General features: G+C 44.4%; 1 protein-coding gene across 14 annotated transcripts in view; it reads right to left on the reverse strand.

The window, feature by feature from the left end:
• NFIX (nuclear factor I X) overlaps positions 1-27,761 on the reverse strand; it is a 251,611-nt gene that overhangs the window by 29,162 nt on the left and 194,688 nt on the right. For 8 of the 14 annotated variants that reach the window (XM_083420214.1, XM_083420207.1, XM_083420201.1 and 5 more), the window contains 5 exons: positions 12,321-12,383; positions 11,783-11,857; positions 9,339-9,459; positions 8,847-8,983; positions 1,134-1,256 (listed from right to left, as the gene is read on the reverse strand). In XM_083420214.1, the coding sequence (XP_083276340.1) occupies positions 1,134-1,256; positions 8,847-8,983; positions 9,339-9,459; positions 11,783-11,857; positions 12,321-12,383 (519 nt within the window). The remainder of the gene's footprint in view (positions 1-1,133; positions 1,257-8,846; positions 8,984-9,338; positions 9,460-11,782; positions 11,858-12,320; positions 12,384-27,761) is intronic. The other 6 variants (XM_083420212.1, XM_083420210.1, XM_083420204.1 and 3 more) reach the window with 1 other exon arrangement.

The raw sequence follows: 27,761 nt of genomic DNA on the forward strand, positions 1-27,761 counted from the left end.
TCCTGTGCAACATACACTACGGCACAACTAAACATTACATTACATTACATAAACCCACCATTCAAACACAAATCACAGCACCCTCCTAAAATGCATAAAACATACAAGAGCTGCTACTGAATTGGTTGTTTCCGATCTTGACAATTCAAAAAAGTTATTCCTACATATATGACCATTCACATGCTAGCAATGAACAGTCTTTATGCTACTCTGCCATCTGCTGCTTTGCATGTTATTGCTGTCATTTTTACTGCATACATTTTATAATTTTTGTTGCATTACTGTATTTCTATTTTTAATTGTAAAGGCAGCCTGGGAAAGTTTCACTGAAGGGTGGTGTATAAATAACTAAAGTAAGTAAATAAATAAATTTTGGACGTGAAATTAGTGCGGCAAACCAGTCTCTAAGCAGACACTTAGAATACACTGCAAGTAATTTTTGCTTTGAAAATATAGATTTCTAAGAAAGGTACTGAAAATTTGCCTAAGTCACCTTCCCTTCAGTGGGGCTTACAACTCCATAGCAGTTGTTGTTTTAATCTGGGGGTAGAAAGCTAATTTGCGGGGTGGGGTGAGGTGGAGGAAATGCAACATACAAACCTGAGTGTACCTTGATGTGCTACTTTGTGGTGTCTGTTAGAATTTCATATTTAACACCCCAATGGATGTTCTACATGTGTTTTTCCAGATATTTAAATCTAAACCCAATTAATTCTGGACACTCTCTTTCCATAGGGTTCTCATAGAAGCATACGAAACTGCTGTATGTCAAACCAGAACATCTAGTCCACTACGGTCATCTCTGACTCGATGTTGCCCAAGTTGATCCGGATTAATGGAGCAAGAAAACTTGGTAAAAACCCCCATCCCACCAAAGTGATCCGTCTTCCAGGATGCATTGTACAATCCTTGTGTTAAGCTGCCTCAGCAGCAGAAAGAGAAAGCAAGAAAATGAAAGAACAAAAGAAGGAGAGAGAGAAAGAAGAGAGAGAGAGAGCAGGAGACCATTGCCAGAACCGACATGACTGAGAACTCTGACATGCCCTTTCAGGGAGACAGCTCTGTCCCTTGCCTCCCCACCCTTGCCCACAATCCACCCATTCCCCCCCCTAAGAAAATGGCTTTGTTCTCACCTGGTCTGACTCCTGCTAGGACAGGCAGCGGGTGATGGGTGAAAGCCATTCTCGGGGAGGTGGTGTGGGAGGACAGGGCACTGCAGAAATCCAGCTTCCCTGACTTCTTTAAAGAAGCCGGTCCTGGCAAGGAATCAGGGAGAAAGTGCATGGTTTAACAGATGGAAAGATGGATTAGTATTTAGCCGTGCTCTTTCATTCACTCTTGTGGACCAGCTCACAGTCTGAATAGGCCCCCTTTGCCAGGATTCAGCTGTTGCAGGTCTATGGGAAAGAGTGTGTGGGCAGTGGCTGCTTTGAATTTCTTGTGTCTCTCTCTGCCTGCCAGTGAACAGGTCTACAAAGCAGTTGGCGTGTATGGTACATCTATCCTTCATAAAAGCTACCCGCTCACTGTATAACAACTCCACTGAAACAGTCAGATTCCAATATGTGTTGCAGAAGTGGTATATGCAAAGACATAGTCATCATATATTATTTCTACAGCACTCAACATGTACTAAGAGCTAAACTTTAACTATCTGTAGAGAGCCTGGAATGACAGCCCAGGGAGCAAATGAATTGCTTGCTTGCTGATCCCACTAGATCACCACGTTTTCCTTCCTCTCGAAGAGGGTTGGTTTCCTTCTTTGGCCTCCCATTGCTGCAAAACTATCCCTTGTCCTACAAGCACAGCTGAGATGGTTGTGCACCTCGCTTGTGTCACTCTGTAATCTGAGCAATGTGAACTAATCTGTGAAGAGTGTTTATTAGTGCTTTGAAAGACCTTGTTTCAGGGTATTTCCATGCAGGTTTAAAGTTAGATTTATAATGGGAATGAAATTTGCCAGAATGCTCATTTGCATGACAACTGCACATCCTCCTCTGAAGGTATGCTCAGAGGTAAATGAAGCCTCACTCTCGCCCTGCAGTTCTGTGAGAGTAATGCCCACAGACCTGCCACTTGGGTGTTATTAGAATTTGTTTGAGAATTGCCTGCAAACCCAGAAATACAAGGATGTTTTAGTAACTCACAAGGGATCTATCTTTTCCAAATGGATCAATTTTCAGAAATGACTCCTGCTGTTTCCCCACTGGTTGCACATGTTGTGATCTTATCCTGATGTATTTTTCAGGAGCTCTCAACCATTTCCCCCTTCCAAAACAACACAGAACCAATTGCATAGCCTGATTGATATGCACACTGCTTCTAAATCAGCCGTTTTTTCAAGGAATGTGCAGACTCAAGCTGCCCTCCTTTGTACCACTCTTAGTGAGAAACAGGATGCTACAGGTGGGAAGTCAGAGAGCAAAGTGCTATCGTTGATGTCCTCAACCCCAAGACTCACAGGCTGTCTCCCTCTCAGGAGATATGTGTGTGGCTGTGCAGGCCCTTAGAAACAAAGCAAAAAGACGCATGGAAGCCCAAGGCTCCCCACTCTGCCATTCCACATAGCAGACCTCCTAGTCCTGGGTGGAAAGGAAGAGAGCAGGAAGGCACATCCTGAATCTTCCCAGACCAAAGTGATCTTTCAGCACTTGTACATGCTTACCACAGAAATATGATATACCATGATGGTAAGAGAAGCCCTGCTAAAACCTGTCATGAAATCAGTACAACATTCAGGCGGTGGGCTATATTTTGAAGTCCAGGCTACTTCCTCTGGGACTCAAGTATATGCAGACTGCAGGTTACATTCAGAGAACCACAGAGTACTTTGGGCTAGTCTGGAATTAAGCTTAGTAATTTTAATTTTTATTTTTTAAAAAATAATGAGTATATACTCCTTGTTTTTAATAAGAGTTAAGGGCCAAACTACATGAGATGCAAGAGCTCCATGTCAGATCTCCCAGTATCTTAATTTTTAAAACTTGAATGCTGCTGTCGGGAGCTCCAGTTGTGAGTGGTGCTGTGCAATGAGATTTTTAATCTTTGCCCCGTTTTCCAGATCTAAAGCTGAAACTGGTACTAGCTCTGCAATGGGAAAATAGGGACGACTGGGGGCTTTAAAGTGGATTTGCAAAGTGCAAGGGGTTTTAACAGGTGGGTGCTCTGTCAATCATGTGACGGCATGAGATTGACAAGTGGGCAACCCCACCTAGCCGTCAAACTTGACTCACAGAGCAGATTCTGATAAGGATGTACAAACTGGTCCCATGTGACTTAACAACAGCAGCAAAATAGGAAGAGATTGTTGAAATGGTAGGGCACTGTTGGAGAAGAAAGGCTCTATATTTTCCAGGGACACACAAGTGCTGAGCAGTTAAAGCTCACGTAGTAAAATCCAGTAAGAACTTGTGGCAGCCACATACACACATGCACATCTCAATCTAAGTAGCTCTGTTTAAATAGCTGGGTACCGCTATAAAAATGTGTTTGCCAGTGACAGAAACGCAACAGAAACAAGCATACAAAGAAACAAATGAGCAGGTGCCACTATTCAGAAAAGACTTCAGCGACTAGAATGTAAATAGACAAAGACAACCCCTAGTATCTATTTTTTTATTTAAAAACTTGTTTTAAGAAAGCCATGTGAGTAGAAGGCAATTAAAAATAAATAAATACTTGGGGTTCACAAATGTCTGGATTTAAAGGGTGAGACGTGCCATTTCAATAGCAAAAATGCTGAGCAGTTTGGGCAATAAAATCCAGAATGTTCCACTGGCCATTCATGCACGATGCTCTTACTCTTAAGGTTCCATATATTACCTGTCCTCTCAAGGGCAGCTGCTCAGTGAATAGAATCCTCTCACTGTCTTATTTTCAGCTTAAGTATGTCTTACTTCAGTATATACCACTGTCACCAGCACAAGTCTCCCGGTGAATCAAATTCCTTGTCCAACAGGTTGGCATGTTAGCTTGTGCTTATCTTTCCTAGAGGACTAGGTGTCTTAAGCTAACAAATTTATTGTGCTATCAGATTTCACGGACCACAGTCCACTTCAACAGTTGCATATGATGAACTGCAGTCCATGAAAGCTTGTTGGTTGGTCTTTAAGGTGCCATAATACTCCTTGTTCATTTTTCTTAGTAACTATTATTATGTCTCTGATTCCCCCCACCCACCCACCCACCCCAAGCCATGGGAATTATGCGATTTTTTTCAGTCAGACAAATAATAGTCAAAGAATAGAGCCGCTTCATGCTTTCTCTTTTTGGAACTGCTTTAGCAGAATTACATCCTACATACCAGAGTTTCTCAAATGATGGTATGCAGACCACCGGTGCCCTGTGGAAAGGTGGTGAAATGGTCAGTATCTGTATGTGGCCCATGACTTGTTTTATCTTTTTCGGACAACAGAGACTGAGGCTGATTTGACCTAGGGCTCATAATTTTCGCAGTAGAACACTGGTGCAGCATACTGTTCCCCCAGTAAAAAATTACTAGTTAAAGGGGATTTCTTAGATGTCTGGCCTGGGCCAGTTTATTTCATAATATGCTGCTGGCAGTTTTTGATAACAATGTCAATGGGGGGCAGAGAAGTTTAGTAAAATGCAAGTTCTGCATGTGCATTCTTTCTTAAACAAAACATATGTTAACTGTTCTGCGGAGACCCCCAGCAATTATCCAGTTGTCTGTAGGATTGGGGTTGAGAACGATTGTTGTTTGCTAATAATGAACCAGTTTTCTGAATGTGTATCCTTATGTGGTCAAAACAGCATCAGCCACTGGAGCTCTAGATACTAGCACGCTCCTGGAAATCTCAAAGACTGTGGCAGTAGAAACAACATACAAACAAACAAACAAACAACCCATTGAAAACAGAGGAGGGGGGAATAGTCCAATGAGGACTGAACAAAGGACTACAGGACTGTTTGAGGTGGGAGGCACATACCAGAAGTGTGTATGTGGAAATGCAGTATCCTGGAAAAGAGCATGGCTATCTGGCTAGAACTCTGAACTGGAGCACTCTATGCTGCATCATTTTGTTGCAGGTCCCACTGGAAAAGGATATTGCCCAGACCAAAAAAAGGCTGTTGCTTGGTCTTCTTCTGCCCTGAGACCACAATTGATCCAGTGGCTCCTTTATAACCACCACAAGCGGTTGTGTCTGCAGCCATCTTTGACTAGAACACCGAGAAACAAATTTGGGTGCGGAGTACTATGCAGTGTCAGAGTTGAGGTTCAGCACTTAGAACTTTACCTCAAATCTCCTACTAATTACCCACTAATTAATTTCCTTGGAGTGTGTGCCTATTCTTATAGTGCGGTGGGCTGACCCTGAATTTGCTGTCCACAAGCCTACAGCCATCCAGTAAACAGGGCTGTCAATTACAAAAAAACATCCCAATGTGTGTACAACAAGCAAACTGGCGACACACCCTTTGAATGGTGGGAGCTGCTATATTGCCGCTAAGGGAGATGGGCCATGGTTTTCATGTTTGCTGCTGCTTCTGTAATCCAGCACAATCTGGCACTTCAGCAGCAGGCAAGGGGGCCTGGGAGAGAAAAGCCCCCAGCCTGTTATCTCATGCCAGCTGCCTAACACCTGATACCTGAGCACAGGGATGGGGAGGGGGGCTGCCAGCCAGCTGTGAACACCTGTCCCTGTCAGACGGCTGGATGGTCTCTCCAGCTGTTCACACAAGCCCTGCAGCTGCGCTGCTTAATTGGCGATTTGTTGAGATGGCTGGGAACAAAACTCAACAAGACAAAGGAGGAGGGGGGAGAGGAGAGAGAGAAAAAGGGGGAATGCATATGAATACAACCTGTTCCACAGCCTTGAGGCTTCTAAGGGGGAGGAGACACCTTTGGGATCATATCATCTAAGCGCAGCACAGGATGATGTGACAGGATTACAAATGCATAACTAAAAGCCTAATCTAGAGCAGCCCCCAGGTGCAAAGCACATTCACTCCCCACAGTTCCGCTGCACAACCCTATCCTATCGAATGCGCTGCAAACAGAGAGCAGGTGTAGTGCAGAAGGTGCTTGGAGAGCAACTGGCTCAAGAAGACATGTGCCACATGCTGCCTGGGAAGGCAAATGGAAAAGGCGCTCCATACACTTCCTACCCGGACCAGAGGGTAAATTGCTTCTTGACTCCAAATCTGGCAGCCAAGCACTGAGAATTAGCAACCCATTTCACCAAGTCTTTGCAGTTGTTGTTTTTGTGTTTCCAAGCAAAGGCCATCTTCTTCAAGGCTCCCTCTCAAAAGAAGACGTGCATCTCCTGTCATTCACTTTCTATTACTAGGCAGGAGTGGACCTGCAGCTCTGACCTCTCCTGGGCCCTCCATAGACCATTTGCTGGCCAATTTTGGATCTGAGTTATGCTTTTTGCAATGTCAAACGCTAGGAATTCTACAAGTGTGAGTGTGCTGGTTGGGGCGGGGTAGATGGATTTTACCAGGTAGTATTCTTTCTTGTTCTTGGAAGCCTCTATGGTAATTTCAGTTAGCTCTCCAAAGATGCACAGTTGCTTAGTTCCTGCAGCAATTGTGCAATGTCCACAAACTACTTCATAGCTATCTAACGTATACCCTATAAAAATTTCAGGCAAGAGCATATCCTCAAAAATACACAGCTGGGAGGTCCCCTTTCTCCTGAGACATCTGACTTGTTAGCAAGGTGTGGGTAGCAGGTACCATAAGAATATATGTCTCTTTGTCAATAGCTAAGAATGCCAATAAGCAGATGCCTAACGGGGTCAGATAATATAAAAGGGATGAAAGAAAGACCTATGGAAAAGGCCAGTGTAAGAGGTGTTTTATTCTGAAACCAATTTCCTTCTTTTCCCCCAGGATGTCACAGATTCACAATCATCCCTGCAACTGCTGGACAGGAATTTGAAGAGATGGTTGGCATGGGAAGGAATTTTGTTAGCTAAATGAAGCGGGTATAGTTACCTAACTGAACCTGCTCACACTAGTCACTCTCACCACAGACAGTCATGAACATTGGCGATACTTCCAAAGCGAATTTCAACTTTGCAAAGAAGTCTGAATTTGTCAATCATTTTTTATTTCCATGTTTCAAAATGGGCAAATGATCTCATTGGGAATGCAGAGAAAAATATCACCAAGCAAGCACACAAATGCCCTAACCAGAGAATGACACGAGTCATGTCAGAAAACTGCTATTTCAAAAAGATAGCAAAGGGTTTGTGTGTCAGTCAAGAAAACAGGATACAGACAAAGCGTTGCAACCACCTCCTGATTAGCATGAACTGAATTCAGCTCTCTCAAGTCTCAGGTGCAGACCCTGTCAAGCTCTGGCATCTGAAGTCCCTTAGTTAGAAAGACTAGGAATTGACAAAGGGGTCTCAAATGAGCTGAACTATGCTCCCCTGCTGGGCTATGGAAGTTGATCTCATCCCCCCATCCCTTTTTTTCCATCCATTCTATCACATCCGTTTAAGCATTTTGGTTTTTAATTATATTCTGCTTCTTGTCTTTTGGTCTCCAAATAGAGAACTCTGCTTCCACATAACAATTCAACAGCAACAGCATCCTATCCCAGAAGTATCTGAATCCCAAGCCTGCCTGCAACAAGGAATCCCTGGATAAACAGATTGCTGTTATGCTCCAGCCTAAGGGCAGCTGATTCCCAGCACTGAGTAAGCAATCCCAGTACAAACAGTTGCTGTGCCTCACCTCAGAGGCTGCTGCATCTCAGCAAAGCCTCTTCCCAACAGACTCCAGGTAGCATCCTCTCCATTCTCACAAACCTGCACCCAAGCTGTCTCCCTCCTTATTAACCCCCTTCCTCTTTATTCACAGAGACCCCCTCATGCACACAACCAACAAATACATGCTGTCACTCACAACCTCCGCTTGGCGTCTACAAGCTAGCATCTTCTCTGGCATCAGCGCTTAAACATTTCACTCCCAACAACGCATGACACAGGGAACATTTAGAAATCATATCCTCTGTATTGCAGATCTACACTACACTGTATTATGCTCTATGCAAACATCATGTAAATGTGAAGATCTCTGTGTTCAATGTGTGCAATTTACCTCTTTTCTCTATTGTGCCTACAAGCTAGAATGCTTTACTGAATAGCGTCCCACTGGTCCCTTCTTTCCATGCTCCAGAATCCTAGGCTTGTTTCAGGGCTGACATTGTCTTAGCGTCCATCTACTGTGCTTGGATCCGTACCACTTGGTCTCAGGCCACAGCTTTGCTGATCCTGGGTTCTCGTTATGTCATTCTATCCTTGTGTCTCATCCCCACCCCATTTCTCTTATTTTAGGTCGGGGCTCCCCTCTAATCCTGCATTGAGGATTTGTCTATTAAGGAGTTACACCCCAAGCCTGTCTTAAGCAACTATATCTCTGCTCCTCTGAAATGTTCTTTCCAGCCTGTGGAATCTGTAGGTAGCTGTCCAAACACAGTTCCTTCAGATCCTTAACACAGCTACCACTTGGCCTGCACTTTCTGCAAAATGTCTCAGGGGATGCAAAGGAAAACTCTGAGTATCAGGACCAGAAATTACAGCAGCCTACAATTCCCCAAGGAATATGTGTCAGAAGAGACTAGAATCTGCCTATGTTCCTTTTAAATCCTGCCTCACAAACCTAAGGCATTATCTAGAAAGGTGACCACTGTGTTGGAGGAACGAAATTTACAACAGGAGGTCCTTGCTTCTGTGAAAGGAATTTGTGCAGCCCATACGGTACATGAAGAGTGTTAAGTACATGAGGGCCAGAGGGCAGCCCAGTCTCTTCTGCTTTAGTTTCCCATCAAGATCTATGTGAACTGGGGGTGCAAAGTTGGTGCCCCCTACCTGCATCCACATCGTTGGGCCACCCACTGGACTGGCTGCTGCCAGCTGCTGGGGACCGCCCTGTCCCAGGGTAGAACACGTCGTCTACAGGGCTCTCCATCTCGCTGTCATCTATCGACTTGGGCCGCTTGGTGGAACTGCAATGGGAAGAGACCACAGAAGGACAGACCATAAGCAACCATTGAGTGATGAAATAGGGTACCAGCTGAGGAAGGCCTTCCTCCTCCAGAGCCTGGGCTTTCTTGTTCGGAGGGGTTAGTTGACATCAAGACTAGGAAGGGCAAGCAGCTGTTTTCTTTTATTCCACAGTGGCCTGTGGTTTTGGAAAGTATTGGTTTACAACAGTAGATAGTCCTCCTACTGCCTGCCCAGGCATCCTTCACAATGGGACTGACTGAGAGAGGACACTGATAAAAGAGGCATCATTTGCTTCCAAGGCTGAGGCCCTCCAGCAGGACTTCTGCATTATGCAACAGTTGTGGGGAGACATACCTGCTAGAAGGTGGAGATGTTATTGACCGTCTACCAAGAGCCACTTGATTGATGTTGTAGTAACTGGGACTCTCGAGGTCAGCCAGTGAGAAATTTGGACCAGACGCTGTGGCAACAGGAGCTGAAGAATGAGAGAAAAACTCAGAGACTGGAGGATCGGCATCAAGAGAGAAACTAAATGTCAAAGTGACTTCCTAAATCAGTAGCTGCCATCTTCTTGAATGAAGGTATTAAAGGTGGTTTGGTATAATATTGGCAAGGCCAGTTAGGGACAATCTTGGCTACTAGCACATTCCCACCATGTGCTCTGCAGAATGAAGGCAGATGTCACCAGGCTTGAAGAAGCTCCATCTCTCAGTGCTGTTATCTTAGTCATTAGTTTTTGACAACCAGAGACATTTGCTGACTCCAGCATCAGGAATTACACAAACAGTCTATTTTCTCTAACAGAACTGTTACATGGAAACCAGGCCAGGGTGCTCTGCTGAGGTGTTGCTCAGGCAGTTTGCTAACTTCAAGATGCCAACATCTGTACTCTAGAACTGATTCCACCCTTGAAAGGCAAACCAACTATTGCAATGTGCACCCAGTAAAAGTCCTGACACTGTCATGGTATGGCAGCTTTCAGCAAGGGGCCATAGTGCAAGGAAGCCGGACAGCATGGATTTCATTGGTTGCTTTCCCCATGCTTTGGGAAACAGGAAATTCAGCAGTCAAATCAGCAAATGGCTTGCTAGACAGGGTTTTTTGTTTTTTTCAGCCAGAACTTGCTGGAACTCAGTTCCAGCTGCTGGAACTCAGTTCCGGTCATTCTAAGAGAACAAGGGAGGCATTCATAGTGAGTTCTGGTGCCTCCTTTTCTAGAAAAATATCACTGCTGATAGATATGCACCTTACAGCCCTGACTGTAGTAGCATGACCAGTAGCTGAAGCTACTGAGTGCAGGAAACTGCCAAAGAGAAAGGCAGCAGATTGAAATATAATGGCACACAAGGAAAGGGAAAAGATAAAAGTGTAAGCAGGTTCGGGTTACTAAATTTGTTGCCCAAAGAGAGCAGTACTGGGTTGGCACTAAATAAGTCAACACTTGGTTAGGTAACTTGGAAACGGAGTGTCTGTTTCCCTTCTAGCTAAGGGGAGAACTTGAAAGCCTGCTTTCTAAAACTTTCCAATTTCATCCAGAAAATGATGAACAAACCAAAAACTTCTAATGCAACCAATGAAAATAGCCTAAAATAATAATAACCAGGAGAGTCACAAAATGTTCATATTAATTCTGGCAATATTTGGGATCAACTACCTCAACTGGACTTAAAAATGCGAAGGAGGTCCTGTGATGGTCCTACACATCAGCCTCCCTAGAAATGGTAGCAATAATAGGAATGAGAAGAACCTCAAAGAATCCCTTGCTAGGACTGGGCACTGCCGTCGCTGGTTCTTGTCATTTTGTGCCTCCTGTACTGATCCTGCTAGCTTATTTGCAGACACATTCTAGTGCCTGACATAGAAAGTTGAAATGGCAACCTTAATGATGGTAAAAAAATAAATTAATTACTCTGCTAAAGGGTAGGGCTGGCTCTGTCTATTTGGACTAGCTGCTATCCTTGTGACGATTGGCACTCTGTTCCCTGAGACTAATAAACCTTTCAGCTGGGAAGTACTCTTGGAATCCATGTTGGACCCACAGAACAAGATGCCCGGAGCAAGTGAGACAAAATCTTTTTGCGACAATGTCAACCTTTCCAGGTGTTGAAACATGAGAAGGGGAAAAGCCCCTATTTTTACACCACGTTCAACATGTAATTGGGATGCTTCCCCTTCCCTGCTCCTTTAATATGCATCTAATGTAAATGCACTTAATATGCATCTAATGTAAATGCACTAAGTAGGAAAAGGGATGAGGCTGTGATGCTGCTGAGGGCAAGACTGTGATTAAGAGAAAGAGTCTTGCATTCATAACTCCTTAAAAAGAGCATGAATATGGAGGGTGTCCATCTTAGCAATTTCTCAAATCTGACTCCACAAGCGTTCACTTCATCAAATCCAGCTTCCATAGGCTTAGCTTAGCAACAAGACCACAGAGCCATTTGGAAAGGCAGCCCATTCATAGTCAGAGATGTCACAGTACACTGTGCAACAAGTCCAGTGGCGTAGTGTGGGGGGTGCAGGGGGGGCCAGCTGCACCGGCCGCAACATCTGGGGGTTAGGGTTAGGGGCGCAAATCCACGGGTTAGGGGGCGCAAATCCACGGTTAGGGGGCGCAAATTACTTGCCTTGCCCCGGGTGCTGACAACCCACGCTACGCCACTGAACAAGTCTGAAAGCTAAGAAAGTGAGGGAAGGATGAGGCTATTGCTGCAGAGATCACATGCACAGGTCTCTCTGAATCCTGATCCCCTTAGGAACAGCACAACAACCCAGAAGTTTCAGTTGCTCTGACTTACTCTGTGACACTCTCACCAGCTCCGTAACATTCCAGACACCCGATGTCACAAAACAGTCCTGGAAAGTCAAATGCCCTGCAAAGAGAAGAAGAGAGGCACACTGGGTCATGAGGACAAAATGGAATGAGAACAGGGGTCGGCAACAAGAGGCTGGAAGTGGCTTGCTATAGCATAGTTGGACAGAAAGTGAGTCTGGTTTGCAATCTCCCTTCTAGGTCAACTCTGAATTCCATTTCTCCAGTGCTTCTCATCTGAGTCCAAGGCTCCCGCTCTCAGATCTGGCCATATCCGTTAATCAAATCTCAGCACCCCTTTTAGGTCTCACAATCTGCTACATTTATTTCTCAAATATGAAGGGAATGATTCCAAACCAGATGGTGAAGACCTCTGATTCGCAGCAGCACCTGCCACCCACCCCAACCTGGCCTCAGAAATGGGGATCTGAGGGGACGGGAGAAATAAAAGGCTTCTGTGTGAGGAGACAAATAGTCAGGAGAAGTGACCATGGAATCTGATTCCTGGGCAGGAGTTCACTCACCATTGGGCAGTGGTTTGATGTCCGCATCTCCTTGCTGGTTTGAATTGTCTGATTGTCCGGATTCTGAAACACAGAAGCAAAAACTGACATCAGGAGATGGTTGGAACAGAGAACAGAAGATGACGGGCAATAGGTGAGGCCCGCTGTGTAGGCATCTTGCACTACTTCACTCCTTTTTGTGGCCAATAGAAAGGCTGCTCCAAAAAGCTAAGCAACAAATAATGTTTCACTGGAAATGGCCAGGAGACCTGGCTGTTTTTAAACAACTGATTGCCGTAATCAGAGAGGCCTTTTGATATGATGCTATAGGACAGGAAGACGAAGTAGAGGGTTCTTGTTTCCATGCTCCAACCCTACAAGATTACCAAGAATGAAGCCTGTGCTCCTTCTGCCACCAGATTACCCGGGATTATTTTCACCCACTGCTGAAGAGTATGGCACTGCTCACTCAAAGGAGCCATCTGGATTTGTTCGTTACTAGGTTTCAGAAATGCTGAATGTATTTTTGTGACTGAAGCAGAAAATTTCAAATGGCACCCCTGCACCCCTGCCATGGTTCTAAAAATATAACAAACTAAATAACTGGCATTTTGCTTGCCTTTTAATAGCACTGCCAAACCTGCTTCCTGAGGCAGGCCACCTCACCTGCCTAATATCGGGGTCTATTCTGCCAAGCATTTTTTTCTTGTTCTGCAGGCATCTCTGGCCTGACACAACCTATGAGATCGTTCCTTCTTCCTTGTCTACGGGCACACTACAAAATCTGAAGGATGAAGGTTAATTTGGTAACACAATTGGTGGTTGTGCCTAGGTAGGGACAGCCTAGCAGTAGTAGTAGTAAGTAGTAGTAGTAGTAGTAGTAACCCTGCCTATCTGTCTGGGTTTCCCCAACCACTCTGGATGGCTCATAGCATATGTTAAAACATAAAACACCAACTTTTAGATGTCTTCTAAAAGTTGTGTAATTCTTTATCTCCTTGACATGTGAAGGATGTCAGGGCAGGTGCCACTACTGAGAAGGCCCTCTGCCTGGTTCTCTGTAACCTCACTTCTTGCAGTGAGGGAACTGCCAGCAGACCCTCAGAGGAGGACCTCAGTGTCTGGGCTGAGCGATGGAGATGAAGACGCTCCTTCAGGTATACTGGGCCAAGGCCATTTAGGGCTTTAAAGGTCAGCACCAACACTTTGAATTGTGCTTGGAAACGTACATGGCATTTCCTGCCATGTGTTTAATTCCACACACACCTCAGCACCAGTTCTATTCTCCTAATTAAATTCTCCCTCTCCTTTCCTGAAGCTGCTATTTGCCCCTTGGGGAAAAACATGCAAATACCATACCAGTGCTGCAGTCCCAATCCAATTTGGTCCCCCTATGGCTGCAATTAAGGGACGAGGGTGGCGCTGTGGTCTAAATCACAGAGCCTAGGGCTTGCCGATCAGAAGGTCAGTGGTTCAAATCCCCGCAACGGGGTGAGCTCCCATTGTTCGGTCCCTCCTGCCAACCTAACAGTTCAAAAGCACGTCAAGTGCAAGTAGGTAAATAGGTACCGCTGTGGCAGGAAGGCAAACGGTGTTTCCGTGTGCTGCTCTAGTTTTCCAGAAAAGGCTTAGTCATGCTGGCCACATGATCCGGAAGCTGTCTGCAGACAAACACAGGCTCCCTCGGCCAGTAAAACGAGATGAGCGCCGCAACCCCAGTCGTCCGTGACTGGACCTAATGGTCAGGGGTCCCTTTACCTTTTACCTATGGCTGCTATTAATTTTTTTAAAATACACACACACATATGATCCTGGATGGCTCTGTTCTTATTCCCCACATAGGTATCATCCCTAAGTAGCAGGACCCGTGGTCAGGGATGATAGGAATTGTAGTCCAAGAACAGCTAGAGACCGAAGTTTGGGAAACCCAGGTTTAAACTGTTAATAGATCAACAGACCTAGAAGCACTTAAGTGATGGAATATGATGCACGAAAGTCAAAGCCACATGCAATAGTGGCAGACTAAATGTGGGTCTGCCCCATTCATACAGAAGTGAGAAAGGGAGAATCCAAATTAAAAAGCAAACAGATTGCAAATTCTCCACTGTTCCTTGTTACCTCCCTGCAGTTTGTCACCTGATGTGATTCCCTCCAGCTGGGCTCCTCTATCAAAACTGACTTAGGCATGGAGAAAATCAGCTTGAGGGACAAATCAGGGGGTGATAAGCAGGAGCAGGAAAGGTTCAGCACCCTCATTTGCAAATCATTTTTTCACATTTAATTGCAGCCCATCAAGCTTCACTTCCCATGTGACTGGATCTCATTTAAAGACCCACTGTTATAATGTGCAACGAGATCTTAAGAGTTTGCTTGTTTCAGGGCAGGGATTATTTAGGTTCAGGATATAAGAGTTGAGGGCTTAGGGCTTGTCCACACTTCTGCTTGGCCTGTGCTCAGAAAGCTGGGGCTGAGCAGTGTTGCGCGATTGACGTTTACTCCGACTGAGCTGTAAAGTCTGGGTGAGCTCTAAACTGTCTGTTGGGTTTACTCTGACTCTGTTTAATAAGTGGGACCACCCCATCACATCCATGAAAACATGGAAGCCACCTCCTTATTATATCAAAAGGGGGCATACGCAGAGAGAATGTGATGGGCTTCCTCTGGAGCATGCAGATCTTTAGCTTCTGCTCCCTTTGCAGAGCTTCAAGGGCTTCTATTATTCTGTCCCCGCAAGTTGCTGTGCTATTTACTGGCTTGTCCTTTTAGACACAGACACAGACACACACACACACTTTTCCTCAAGGCCTCACTACCACTTAAGAACGACTTTCCCTGAAGGCTTCATTTACCAGCTAATGCCTCTCAAGCCTCAAAGAACCCCAAGGATGGAAGCAAAAGAGTTTGTCCGCCCTGGTCATTAGATGCCAGAGGTATTGCACGAGCACATTGAAATGCCAAATTCTAGAGAGAGCACTTGACAAGAAAAGAAAAGCCCTTCAAATCAGTGGTTTTTAATCAGCCAGGTGAGCTGGAATCTACAGCAGCTAAAAGACTGCACTATAACTCAGCAAGTGCCTGGTTTGGCTCTCTTTCTACCATGCGCTCACTAAGTATTCGTACATTAGATATGGATTGTGGCTAACATCATGTGTACCTGACTTCAAGCAGCAGCGGTGGGGATGCACTGGAGCAAAAGTAATGTGTATATTCCATTAGGTAAGCCACTTTCTCTGACTCAGCACCCCTTATTGCAATATAAGGATAATAATACTGACCTTCCTTACAGGACTACTGTAAGAATTATAGAACTATAATGCATGTGAAGTGAAAAGGAGTTACATGATTTAGTAGGTGCACAGCAATGAAGAAATTTTGAAATTGTCTTGCAAAGATATGAACCTAAGAAAGAAGATGCAGCACAAATGATGCACAGATACATGAGGGTGCGGGTGGACATTGTAAGTATGGCTAAGTATCAAGAGCCCATAACACTGATAATGCTTTAACAAGCTTTAAACAGGTTTCACAGCAACTATCAAAGTATTCCAAAGTTATTTCCACTCCCTAAACCCATCTCTAGTGTTTGAGTGGGGATTCAAATCCATGTAAACCACAATGAATCCAAAGTTGAAGTGTATGGGTTTGTTCCTGTAGTTTTTTCCATACTACCTAGTTTCCAGATGCCATCTACCATAGAGTTCCTGGGCCTGTCACGCCTGCTTTGAAAGGAATATTGTCGCAGATGGAAGTCATCCTGTCTTCAACTTGCTATGCTGGCAGAAGCAGACCATGCCTGCATTCTTTTTCTTCTACACTTCTCAAAGAAACTCCATGCTAAATGGTATCTAGGAATCCTAGACCTAGTTGGATAAAGACTCATTTCCTCCCAGTGTCCAAACTCATTCCTCTGCTAATTGAAAAAATATCCCTCTTGGTTAGGAGAAAAACCCCTTTTCCTCTTTAACCATGAGGGTCAGAAACATGCCCTAAAGGTAAAGGGACCCCTGACTGTTAAGTCCAGTTGTGGATGACTCTGGGGTTGCGGTGCTCATCTCGCTCTATAGGCCGAGGGAGCTGGCGTTCGTCCACATGTGGCGAACCAGAGCAGTGCACAGAAACGCCATCTACCTTCCCACTGGAGCGGTATCTATTTATCTACTTGCACTTGACGTACTTTCGAACTGTTAAGTTGGCAGGAGCAGGGACCGAGCAACGGGAGCTCACCCCCTGGCGGGGATTCGAACCGCCGACCTTCTGATCGGCAAGCCCTAGACCACAGCGCCACCCTATTTTCCTCTAAATGGAAGCTCTGATTTGCATCTCGTATCTTGCCAAGCACCCACAGACAGTGGTGTGGGCATGGCCTACCTAGCAGATTTCTAGGCATCTTGAAAGAAACGTTTATCTTGGTTTATTGACAATTCAGCAAGTGACAGAAAAAGAGAAGTATCTGGCCAGGTAAAATACAAGAGGAAATGTTTATGGGACCTCAAATAGCTTTGCTGTCCTTAATTTTTGAGCCCCTCAGCCTTGTGTTGTAAGACCACCTGTGCTCACCACGCAAACGAGGCCTAAGACCTCCAAAGAGTTAACCAGCCCATCCCTTTCCTGTCCAGACTTGGCGCAGCAAGGCTAGCTGCAGAACTCAGGTTACCTATGTCAACAACACTGCAAGTTTACCTCTATCGGAGCCAAAGCAAAGCAAAAAGAAGCCAGGAAATGTGCCTCATACTCTGCAACAGCTGGGGAAGCACTAAGGAAATATTTCAGAGTTGGTTCTCTCTCTTCCCCCCACCTCTTCTCCCTTCCCTTTCAAAGTTGGCCGAGGCACACTGTTCCCTTTCGGCCTTGCGACTGCTGGCAGCCATTTTAAAACTTGGCAGCCATTTTAGTGCTGGCGGCTAGGACTGCTCCCCCAACGCCGGCAGCAGGCAACCGGCAATCGGACGGAGGAGCGTGGCTTTGCTTAGCCCAGGGACAGATAGAAGATAAATTCTTAAACACTACGCGCAAGAGAGGCACCGGGGGTTTGCTTCAGAATTAATAAATCATGATTTTGTTTTTCTTTCCAGTTTAAAGAAATGTTGCAGCAGCAGAGCAGAGAACTTGAAGAAGGAAACCGGCAAAACGCACTTCAGACACCCATGCTGCTTTAGGTCAGCTTCAGACATTATAATTTCTTAGGTGGGGTGTCATCTTCACCTAACGAAATGTACTGTGCATATTGCAACGTAGTTTGTTGCCTCAATAACACAGATTGAACAGCCTTCCCTTGGGATCGCACAAAAAGTCCGTCACAAGCACTGTTTTGGCCATTGTTCAATATTCACACAAGTGACTTTTCACTCAGCAAGAATGGCAAGATATCATCTCCACAAGAGATGGGAGAAGAGTCTTGCTGTGGGGGCAGTCGAGGAAAGCACTGCTATTGTCCCCCCTTAAAATGCGGCTAGGTGTTCAATCCTGCACTGCAATGCATGGTAGTCTCAGAAACTGTGATATCTACACAAGAATGAGCGCTCACACCTTCCTTTGTGGGCGCCCTTTGTGGGACCACGCACAGCACCTCTGGCCACGTGGGACTGAACAGCTGGTTGGAGTGGCCCACCTTCCTGTGCTAGTCCCGCCAAACCCCAGTTAACCTATCAACGCCTTTGTGAGGCGGGGCCAGTTGCATAAATAAGGAGGCGGAGCCAGCAGCAAACACAAGAAAAACTTCTACTCTGAGCAAATAAGAAATGTGGTCTGTGTGCAACAGGTGACAGATAATGTTCAAGGTATTTGTAAAAAACCCAAATGATTAAAGTTATTATGTAATTATGTTTTCATTTTGTATTTTAATGTTGCGGTCATCTTTGGATGAAGGATAAATGTTAATAATAATAATAATGATGATGATGTTGGGAGCAGGAGAAGGGAAGAAATCAGGAATCAGAAGTTCTATTTCTGAAACAAGGAGAAAAATAGGATTGAGAGAATGTATTGTTTATTTATTTTGGGAAGGTTGATTGAAAAAAGAAAAAGAAAAAAACCCTGCTTCCCAGCATAGCTCTTGAAGCAGCTAACAATAATAACATCAGAAAAATATGCTAAAAACAACTTCAACAAATGGCAGTGACAAAAAGCACAGCTCTCACCAATATATGGTGCCATCAATTATGTGGCTGTAGGATATTCCAAATAAGGTTGGGTAAGACCCCTCCAACCCCCGGGAAAACTGTCATTATTATGAGACTCCTAAAAGTTGCCCAATGAGCTGGGCAAGGCGAGTTGATCTAGGCAGGGAATGCCATGCTGCCATGGAGCTCTTGCCTGGTCATCATCACCTGTTTGCTACTTCGCCAGGAGTGGCACTGCAGCGCCACCTTCTAAAATGACCTTAAAAGCTGACGTTAGAGGGGCAGAGAGAGAGAGAGAGAGATTCAGTTTCACCCTAAACTCCTGGAAGAGGTTAGCCTTGTCCAGATAAAGAAGATTAGAAAAAGATCACTAACTGCTTCAGTCAGATAGCGAATGAAAGCAGCAAGTTCTAGGAACCAGACAAGTTTCTCACATATGTCTTCAGTAAGATATTAGCTGTTTTTTGTGTGCATTTTAAAAATAATTATTAATTATTAAATTTGTCAGTCGCTTTATCTTGCTCAGGGCAACCCAAAGACACTTACAACCAAATGGACGATAAACCCCACACAGATGCATTAAAACCAGAAGGAAAGAGAAATACATTAAAAACATCCCACCAACTTCTAAAAGGCAACAGATAGTTAAAGACCAAAGGCCTGGTTATAGAGAAAGTTTTTGCTTAACGCTTAAGGAGCCATTGGAACAGTGGTTCTCAAACTGTTTTTTCCTGGGCATTTTGAGCATAAAAATTTGTTTGTGCCACACCATTTTTTTTTAAATTGGCAAGAAATACATTGGAAAACAAAAAAGAAACAACTCCTAGCAGTGCTTGATTTATAACACAGAACACAACAACTTTATAATATGATCGTGGGACATCCAGAAAGTAAAAAACAGTGCAGCTACATATTCTACAAATTAAAAATAGAAAAAAATTATACTCTACTATATCCTACTACACTGAAATGTTTAAATGTTTCTTTGATTGTCCTTGAATCATCCTGCCACACTTGCCATCCTCTCCTGTCACAGCCTTTAGAGAACCACAGCATTAGAGCCAGAGGGATTGGCACTTGTGTGTCCTTGTTGCAAGGTGCCTATCTGTTTGGCCTTTGATATATTGCAAACCTAACGCCCTATCTCAGTTTCTCCTTAAACTGACTAGCTGTCTTGGCAAAGTTGCAAAGTTTCATTGCAACACCCTGGAAGAACTCTTAGCTCATGAGTAAGAGGTGCACAAGGAAGAGATATCACAAGTATTATCTTCCTCACGCCCACACAAGCTCCAGACTATACTGACAATTCCCTCTCAAATGTCTGCATTTCGTCTTCTTCAGTTCCACATTTCCCCCAACATATAAAGGCAGCAAATGCACACATGTGGCAGAAAGTGCCATAAGTGCACCTTCACTTTGGGCAGATGAAATTTAGCTAAAATTCAAGTATCAAAGAACTGCTCACGCATGCCAAACCATTGCCCATATGCATCTTCCCTTATTGCTAAGGATAAACATGCTATCAATTGTTTGCTATTCCCCACCAACCACTCAATACTGAAAAGTTTCCATCATGAACAATCCTACAGATCATAGCTTGCCCATCTCCTCAGGGCTGTTTCATAATTCTAGGCACTGAGTGTTCTGGCACACTGAGCACTCCTAGCCCCTTCTGAAGTAATGAGGACCTTAAAACAATTTCATATCTGAAAGCCAAAATGGCACACATGGATAACCTCTCTGGACTAGAGCTCACACTGAATTAGTGCCTCACAGAGATGGAGGCCGGAAGTAGGCACATGCAATCTTTGGACTATTTCATGTTGCTTTAAAGCAAACCCTTAGGTTTGTAGGGAAAATATTGGCTACTGATCTCTAAGCACCACTTCCAGCATATATGGCCTTGGCCTAGAATACCTGAAGGAGCGTCTCCACCCCCATCGTTCTGCCCGGACACTGAGGTCCAGCACCCAGGGCCTTCCGGTGGTTCCCTCACTGCGAGAAGCAAAGCTACAGGGAACCAGGCAGAGGGCCTTCTCGGTAGTGGCACCCGCCCTCCCATCAGATGTCAAAGAGAAGAACAACTACCTGACATTTAGAAGACATCTGAAGGCAGCCCTGTTTAGGGAAGTTTTTAATGTGTGACATTTTAATGTATTTTTAATCTTTGTTGGAAGCCGCCCAGAGTGGCTGGGGAAACCCAGCCAGATGGGCGGGGTACAAATAATAAAATATTATTATTATTATTATTATTATTATTATTATTATTATTATTATTACTTCAGTACTTTTGTTTCCTATAAAACATGCAAGACATCAGGTGAAAAATGGCTAAAAATATTTGCCTTTGAATTTGTGAGAATAGTCCATGATGAATCTTAGATACTTGTTGGCCAAAGTAATTTGCAGTACTTTGCCACAATATTGGACTTGCATAGAATGGCATTTTATAAATATAAATGTCTGCCTGTTTCTATATATGAGACATATAGAGAAAAGAAAAGTGAGAAAGCATTCTTACTTGAGGACAGCTTTTCACACCAGATTTTAAAGAACAAAGATACAGTCTCAGGACCACTCACTGCTAAATGCAATCGTGCATCCATCTTGGAAGGAAATTTATTCGAATATTTATTTGAAATATATTTAGGGCTTTCAGAGCAAGAACAATGGCCCCTCTCTCAAGGCAGCTCACACAAAAGCAAAAAACTCTAAAACACCATTTCAATAATGCAACATAGTGCATAATTTCCTTATATGCTTCCATATATCAAAATGTAAAGAATGGCCAAGATCTTGTGGCCAGCTTAATCATGGGTTTCCACTTGTTCCACTTCAGAGTGATATGCATGCTAGGGGAAATTCTGATAGTAACTCTGCAAATTGTGTACAGTGGTACCTCGGGTTAAGTACTTAATTAGTTCCGGAGGTCCGTTCTTAACCTGAAACTGTTCTTAACCTGAAGCACCACTTTAGCTAATGGGGCCTTCTGCTGCTGCTGCGCCGCCAGAGCACGATTTCTGTTCTCATCCTGAAGCAAATTTCTTAACCTGAGGTAATATTTCTGGGTTAGCGGAGTCTGTAACCTGAAGCATATGTAACCCGAGGTACCACTGTATTGATCTTTCTGGCCCAGGTATATTTTGACAGTTCTTTAGACATGATACAGCTGCCATCCACAGACATATCTTTTAAATATATCATGGGACGCAGTTCTCAGAAGATTTAATTAAGGCTTTGGCATCTTCCCAGTCATGTTTATAATAGCCTGATTTGCACATAATGCTAACCTATGCTTTGCTTAACAAACGCTAGCTATGCATGAGCTATCCCATAGACAATCAAATACTATTTATATTTATTAAATTAATAAATCACAGCTTCTTTCAAAGGAGCCCAGGCTGGCAAATAAACCATGGCTTGTTTCTCCAAAAGTTGGTTTGTTCCCCAGCTGCTTTTGCCTTGTGACTTTTTGGTTTGGTGAGCAACTAGGGTGAGGTGGCCAAATATATGGTTTGCCCATAATGCCAATCCATAAGTAAAACAAACAAAGGTTCTAAGCAAAATATTAAACTCAGGCAATATACCTTGCCAGGTGTGGCAGGAATATAGGACTATACCTGAGCATAGTTCTGGAGAGCAAAATGATTGTTCTGAGGCAGAGTTGGAGTATGTCTTATACAGACATACAATTCTAAGCCAGTAGCCCACTTTCTTAGTGAAAAGGCCATGCTGCCTACCATGGAGAAGAACCAATTCTTTCTTATCCAGTATACTATACAGACTGGTGTGCACATTACGCAGGGTAAATTGGAAAAGGGAAGCTCTTTGATGGATATTAACAATATTGCATCTCAAATCAGGAACCTCTGATGGACATAGAAAGGGACTCGTGTAACACAGGGTCTGAACATCAGTTGGTGAAAACCATCTATAATGAATGAATAGATTTATTACGGTCACAGACCAAATATAACCACCTATAATTTATAATTTATCTATGGTGAAAACCTTCTATAATTTGGGAAAGATTTAATTGTAGGTCAGAAGTGGTAAAAATGGCTGCAGTGGGGGCTCTTCCTTCTTAAGCGCTTCACACTTCCTTGTCCTCCTCACCACCTAGCTTCTCCATGTTCCTGTATTAGTTGCTGCAACTCAAAGTCTTCTAGCTGCCCTATTACTGAACTGCCCTTTGCCCCCAATCTTGCATGCACATGAAAGAAGACAATTCTCGGGTGCATAGGCTGGTTTGTCTGTCTGCCAATCTGGTGTGTCGCGACTCCCCCAAACTGGCGTACTAGTCTTTTCCCCAAGGGCTGTGATCTCCAAACCTCAAAGGTGCTTTTATCTGGCAGAACAAATCCTTATCTGGAGGCAGCAGCTGAACAAACAAACAGATCCATTGCCTGAGCAGACGAAACACTTTGCCGAACTCTTTATCTGTCCCTCACAGGCCTGGCAAGCCTCCTCTCTGCCCAATCTACAGCCTGGGAGTGGGAGAGGGGACAATCTTGCCCAGTCCACAGGCAATGGCCCCTTCCTTGAAAACCTCTTCCAAAAATGAGATGTGGGGAAGAGATGGGTGGCAGCTATTTTGAGAAAAGGATGCCAGGTTGCAGTCCAGAAATTCTCTTTTTGCATTGAAACAGTACAGATCGCATACTATTACATGTTCTCCTCTTCCAACAAGGTGCTTTCTCAAAAGTCAGGCTGAGGAAGCTGACAGAGAGAGATCAACACGCCAGGTCAAGGGGAAGTTACTCTATAGCTATACTCAGTAGCGTTTGGACTTTGGTGACTCATGGCCCTTGACTCATCATCTGATATCTCTTTGTGATAGAAAGATAGCAGCTGCTGGGGAAAACATCTCTTCCCTAAACCTGGAGTGTTACGTTAATCCTGGACATTTCTCTCTCCCCCCCCCCCCCCGTTTAGATCTACTGCTGAATCGGGAGACTCAACAGCTATAGCTTCTCCCAGCTATTTCTCCACAGATCCTGTCCACTTGTCCCACCTGCTGTGTGGTGCACACCTGGAAGCCAGCTTGTTTTAGCTGTAATGGAGGGAAATGGCCAGAAGAATCTATGGTCAGTGAATCTTCCCTGATCAGAAACAGATTTGATGATAAAGGAGAAATCTCTGGGTTGCAACCTGGCAACCATCTTTTAGAGGAGCTGAAGGAGCAAACAAAATCGTTTTCCTTTTCCAATACAGAGCTGCTCTTTCTTGTCATTCAGCAGAATGGAAAAGCTGGAACTGTGACCTGTCAAAGGGGGTTGGGGAACATGAAGGAAAGAGAGACTGACCACTGTTTCTGGACTGGATAAACACAAGTGGGTGACACAGGCACACACAAATAAGCTTGCCTCATAGAAAAACAAGCACATGCCATTTGTCCCTGCACCCACTGCAAATGGACCGCAGGCCCACACATGCTAGCATGCTCTGGCAACAAGGGGGGGGGCAGATTAAGTTGATTTGCCCCTTAATCTTTTTTGAGAATATCAAAATATATCAGCAGGTTCCTTCAAACCAGTTATTTGGTTCTGCAGTTGCAGACAGTTGCAGACATTTCAATCTGCAGCTCCCCACTAATGTGTAGCTGAAAAATATTGTGAGGTGAAATCATTGTGTTGGCATCTCTTGCCCCTCCTGTACTTCACAGGCTGCTGCATGCAGGAAACATGGAAATGCTGGCACAACGACGCCTTATCACACACATTTCCAGAGAGGCACAGGTCCGTACTCACCTACAGCACTCATGCACGTCCCCATAACATGTAGGCTGGGTCAGAGAAATTGAGTTGAAAACAAGGAAGACCCTGGTTCCAATGTGTGTGCTATGAACTCACAAAGTGGCTTTAAGCAAGCTCCTATTCTTTCAGTGTCAGCATATCCCAACCATAAAATAATGATAATAAAACTGGCCTACCTTACACGTTTGTTGCATGACTTACTGAGACAATGTTTGTGAAATGCTTTGTTGACTCTAAAACACTATACAAATGTTTATCATCATCATTCACACTTTCATATCTATAGCATGTGAAACATGATAGTCAAGCCAAGTCCTAGCTGTGGTTGGGAATGTTGAAAACTACTAAAAACCAATACTAACCAATACATGTGTCAGAGAAATTTGAATTAGATTCTTAACAAGCCTATACTGAACTTCATGCTTAGTTGGCTTCAAGCATATTTTATGTACAAAGTTCTCACAGATGAAGAATTAGGGGAATGATCAGAATTTCTGAATAATGATCACCATCCTTTCCCCTTCCTGCAAGACTTCATTCTTCTTTAGTTTCCCTATTTGTTGCTATGGTTGTTTCCATTGTATTGATACAAAATAAAACCAAATATTAGTTCAAAACATTTCCACCTGAAGCTGCTATTAGCCCCACAGCAGAAAAATTCAAAAACTATATATTTTTCTGCTGTGGAGGTAATAGCAGCTTTATTTATTATAATGATGTGGTGTTTATCCATCTGTCTTTCGATCAAACAATCTCCAGGGCAACTTACGAAAGATTAAAAATACAGAAGACTACCCAGCAAGCACTTGTTCCCAGAGCACCCTTCTCAATTCACTGCAAAGGTCCCAGGGGCAACTGACATTTGGGGCAGAATTTTTTTTCTGGCAGAAAGTGGGAACAGCTTCTCTCTTCCTCTCTCATGATCATAGCACTCTTCCTAGGAGTCAGTCCTCCTTCACAGCTCTGCAGTCCCAGGGCAGTTGGCAACCAGAGCACTTAGGGAAGAGGCACAATTTAAATTTGGGAGAACAGCACTAGGGATCAGCACTAAACACCCTCCCCAGGACCACTGGGGCCCCGTATCATTTTCAAAATTAAAGTGAAACTTAAAATAAATGCACTTTACACACAAGGAGAAATGAAAGGAACAATTGCTGCACGCCCCAAACATCTTTTTAAAAGGCTATCTTTCATTTTTAAAGGTCCCCCCCCCATTATCTTTACCAGCAAATATGGCTTCTATGCACATATATAGACACGCATCACTGAGGTGCATTGACATTCTCTTCACAGGGATGCAGCACACGATACACACATAGACAAATTCCCATATAAACCTGCATGGTGCACAAGAGAGGTCCCTGTGCTTCCAGGAGGGGCTCTGTTGCCCATAAAGTCAAGATTGATGGCATGTTTGGGGTGGGTGTATTTTCTCTCACAGATACTTGTAGTGCTGAATTTACAGTTCCCACTGGGATATGTAGGAATGTCCCGTCCTGCTTGCTGGGTCTGCAGCTTCCTAACTCCCTGTTCATAACAAACTCCGCTCTGTGAGCTGGGCAGTCAATAAATCAGAACTGAGGAGTGGCACATACCCAACACCAGTGCCTAGGCAAAGGGCAGAAGGGGGGAGAGTGGGGAGGAAATACATGGCATCAGATACAGTATGTCCATGCCAACAAGCATGGTGTTTGCAAAATATACAAACTTAAGCCGAATACCGACAAGACAGAGATGATGGTGGTTGGTGGTCCTTGTGATACATTGGGGGGGGGGGGCGGTAGGGGGGCAGTGAGGGAGGCTTCCAGTTTAACAGCTTGGTCCTGGGCCAGGATTTCCACATTTCCCTTAACACAGTGTACCAGGCTACTGCTATCCATTCTGTGTTTATACAGTGGTACCTCAGGTTACATACTCTTCAGGTTACTTACACTTCAGGTTACAGACTCCGCTAACCCAGAAATAGTACCTTGGGTTAAGAACTTTGCTTCAGGATGAGAACAGAAATTGTGCTCCGGCGGCGCAGCAGCAGCAGGAGGCCCCATTAGCTAAAGTGGTGTTTCAGGTTAAGAACGGACCTCCAGAACGAATTAAGTACTTAACCCGAGGTACCACTGTACTTCAAACTAATTTCTGTGGTGCTGTCCTTTAAAACGACTTGGAGGACTCCGTCTCAGTGCAGAATTCTGAAGTCTGTCACCTAACAGGGGCTGTTTTTGCAAGAAATATATCAAACTATGACACTTGTTTCCTGTATGCTTCTGGGCAAAGTCAAGGTGCTGAACATTAACTATGAAGACTAAATGAGGGATGGCGAACCCGAGGCCCTGCAGACTTTGTTGCTCCCCAATTTCCATCAGCCCCAACCAACATGGCCAGCAGTCGGAAACAATGGGAGCTGTAGTCTAGCACCATCTGCAAGTCCCCCACCCCTGGACTAAATAGTCTTGATGCATCATACCTGCAAGAGAATCTCCTTCCATATGAGCAGTTTCTGGTTGTGTGCCTCTCTCCTCTAGGCCCATCATTTTCTCCAGCTTGCCTTCCCATCTCAGGCTCCTTCTTCTAAGCTCTCTCTGCTTCCCTTCATCCTGCCTCTTTAGACCTGCCTAATACTTCCCCTGGGATTGGTGTCTTTTAGATCTCTGCTAGCTCCTTCTTTCTCCCTTCAGCCTGTTTGCCCATTTCCAAATACCTGTCAAAGCAAGTCAGCTTTTATTCCTGCTTGACAGAAATTTGTCCTCTGGTTGGCATGGAAAAGAGCTGAATGGGACAGAAGGGACAAACTTGCCCCAACCCCCAAACAAACAAAAAACTCTGCCTTTTAAACCTTTTAGTATACACAGGCTGAAGATGATGTAGACTGAATCCGACTTCTTCTTGAGAGACAACCATAGGCCTCACCCACACCCATATTTATATTGATTTAATACTATTTCTCGCCCCCCTCAGCCAAAAATCCTGGGAACTGTAGTTAATAAAGGTTGCTGGCAATTGTTAAGATACTCTCTCACAGAATTAAAATTCAAGGAAGAGGGATTGACTGCTATACTAGTTCAAGTCTGTGGTGTGGATGAGCTCATACGCTTCCATCTGGAATTGTCATCCTTCGTTGAGACTCTAGACTACATTGTGCAGGCAAGTTGCTCATGCTAAGGAGACAGGCCTGAACCAGCTGTTATATAAGGTCAAACAGGATCCAGGGAAGCCATGTCCTGTTTTGTCACTTGAGGTGAAACAGGAAGTGCCGCCACTCCTGCCACCTCTGCTGAAGCATCCCTTACCCATACATCTCGCTGGAAATTAGTGTCAACCTAAGGCAGCTGGGTGCCCGTGTGGGCTTCTACTTCCTGAAGTGGCTGCTTCCCCCTTCCTCATGTGTGGGCTGGTCCTGATAGGATCCCACTGGCTCCTCATAGGATCCCACTGGCCTGATCCTTGCTGGGTTGAAAGCTGCAGGACACTTGAAATCTATTCTGCTCTTATGCCTTTCAGATCATGTGCAGAAATCAACAGTGTGAAGCTCTTCACAGCATGGAGAGCGGAACTGTCACCTAACAGTTCTTGCATATCGAGCTGCTGTTAAT

Source organism: Podarcis tiliguerta (genome assembly GCF_965153285.1).
Source record: "Podarcis tiliguerta genome assembly, chromosome: 17".
Classification (NCBI taxonomy): Eukaryota; Metazoa; Chordata; class Lepidosauria; order Squamata; family Lacertidae; genus Podarcis; species Podarcis tiliguerta.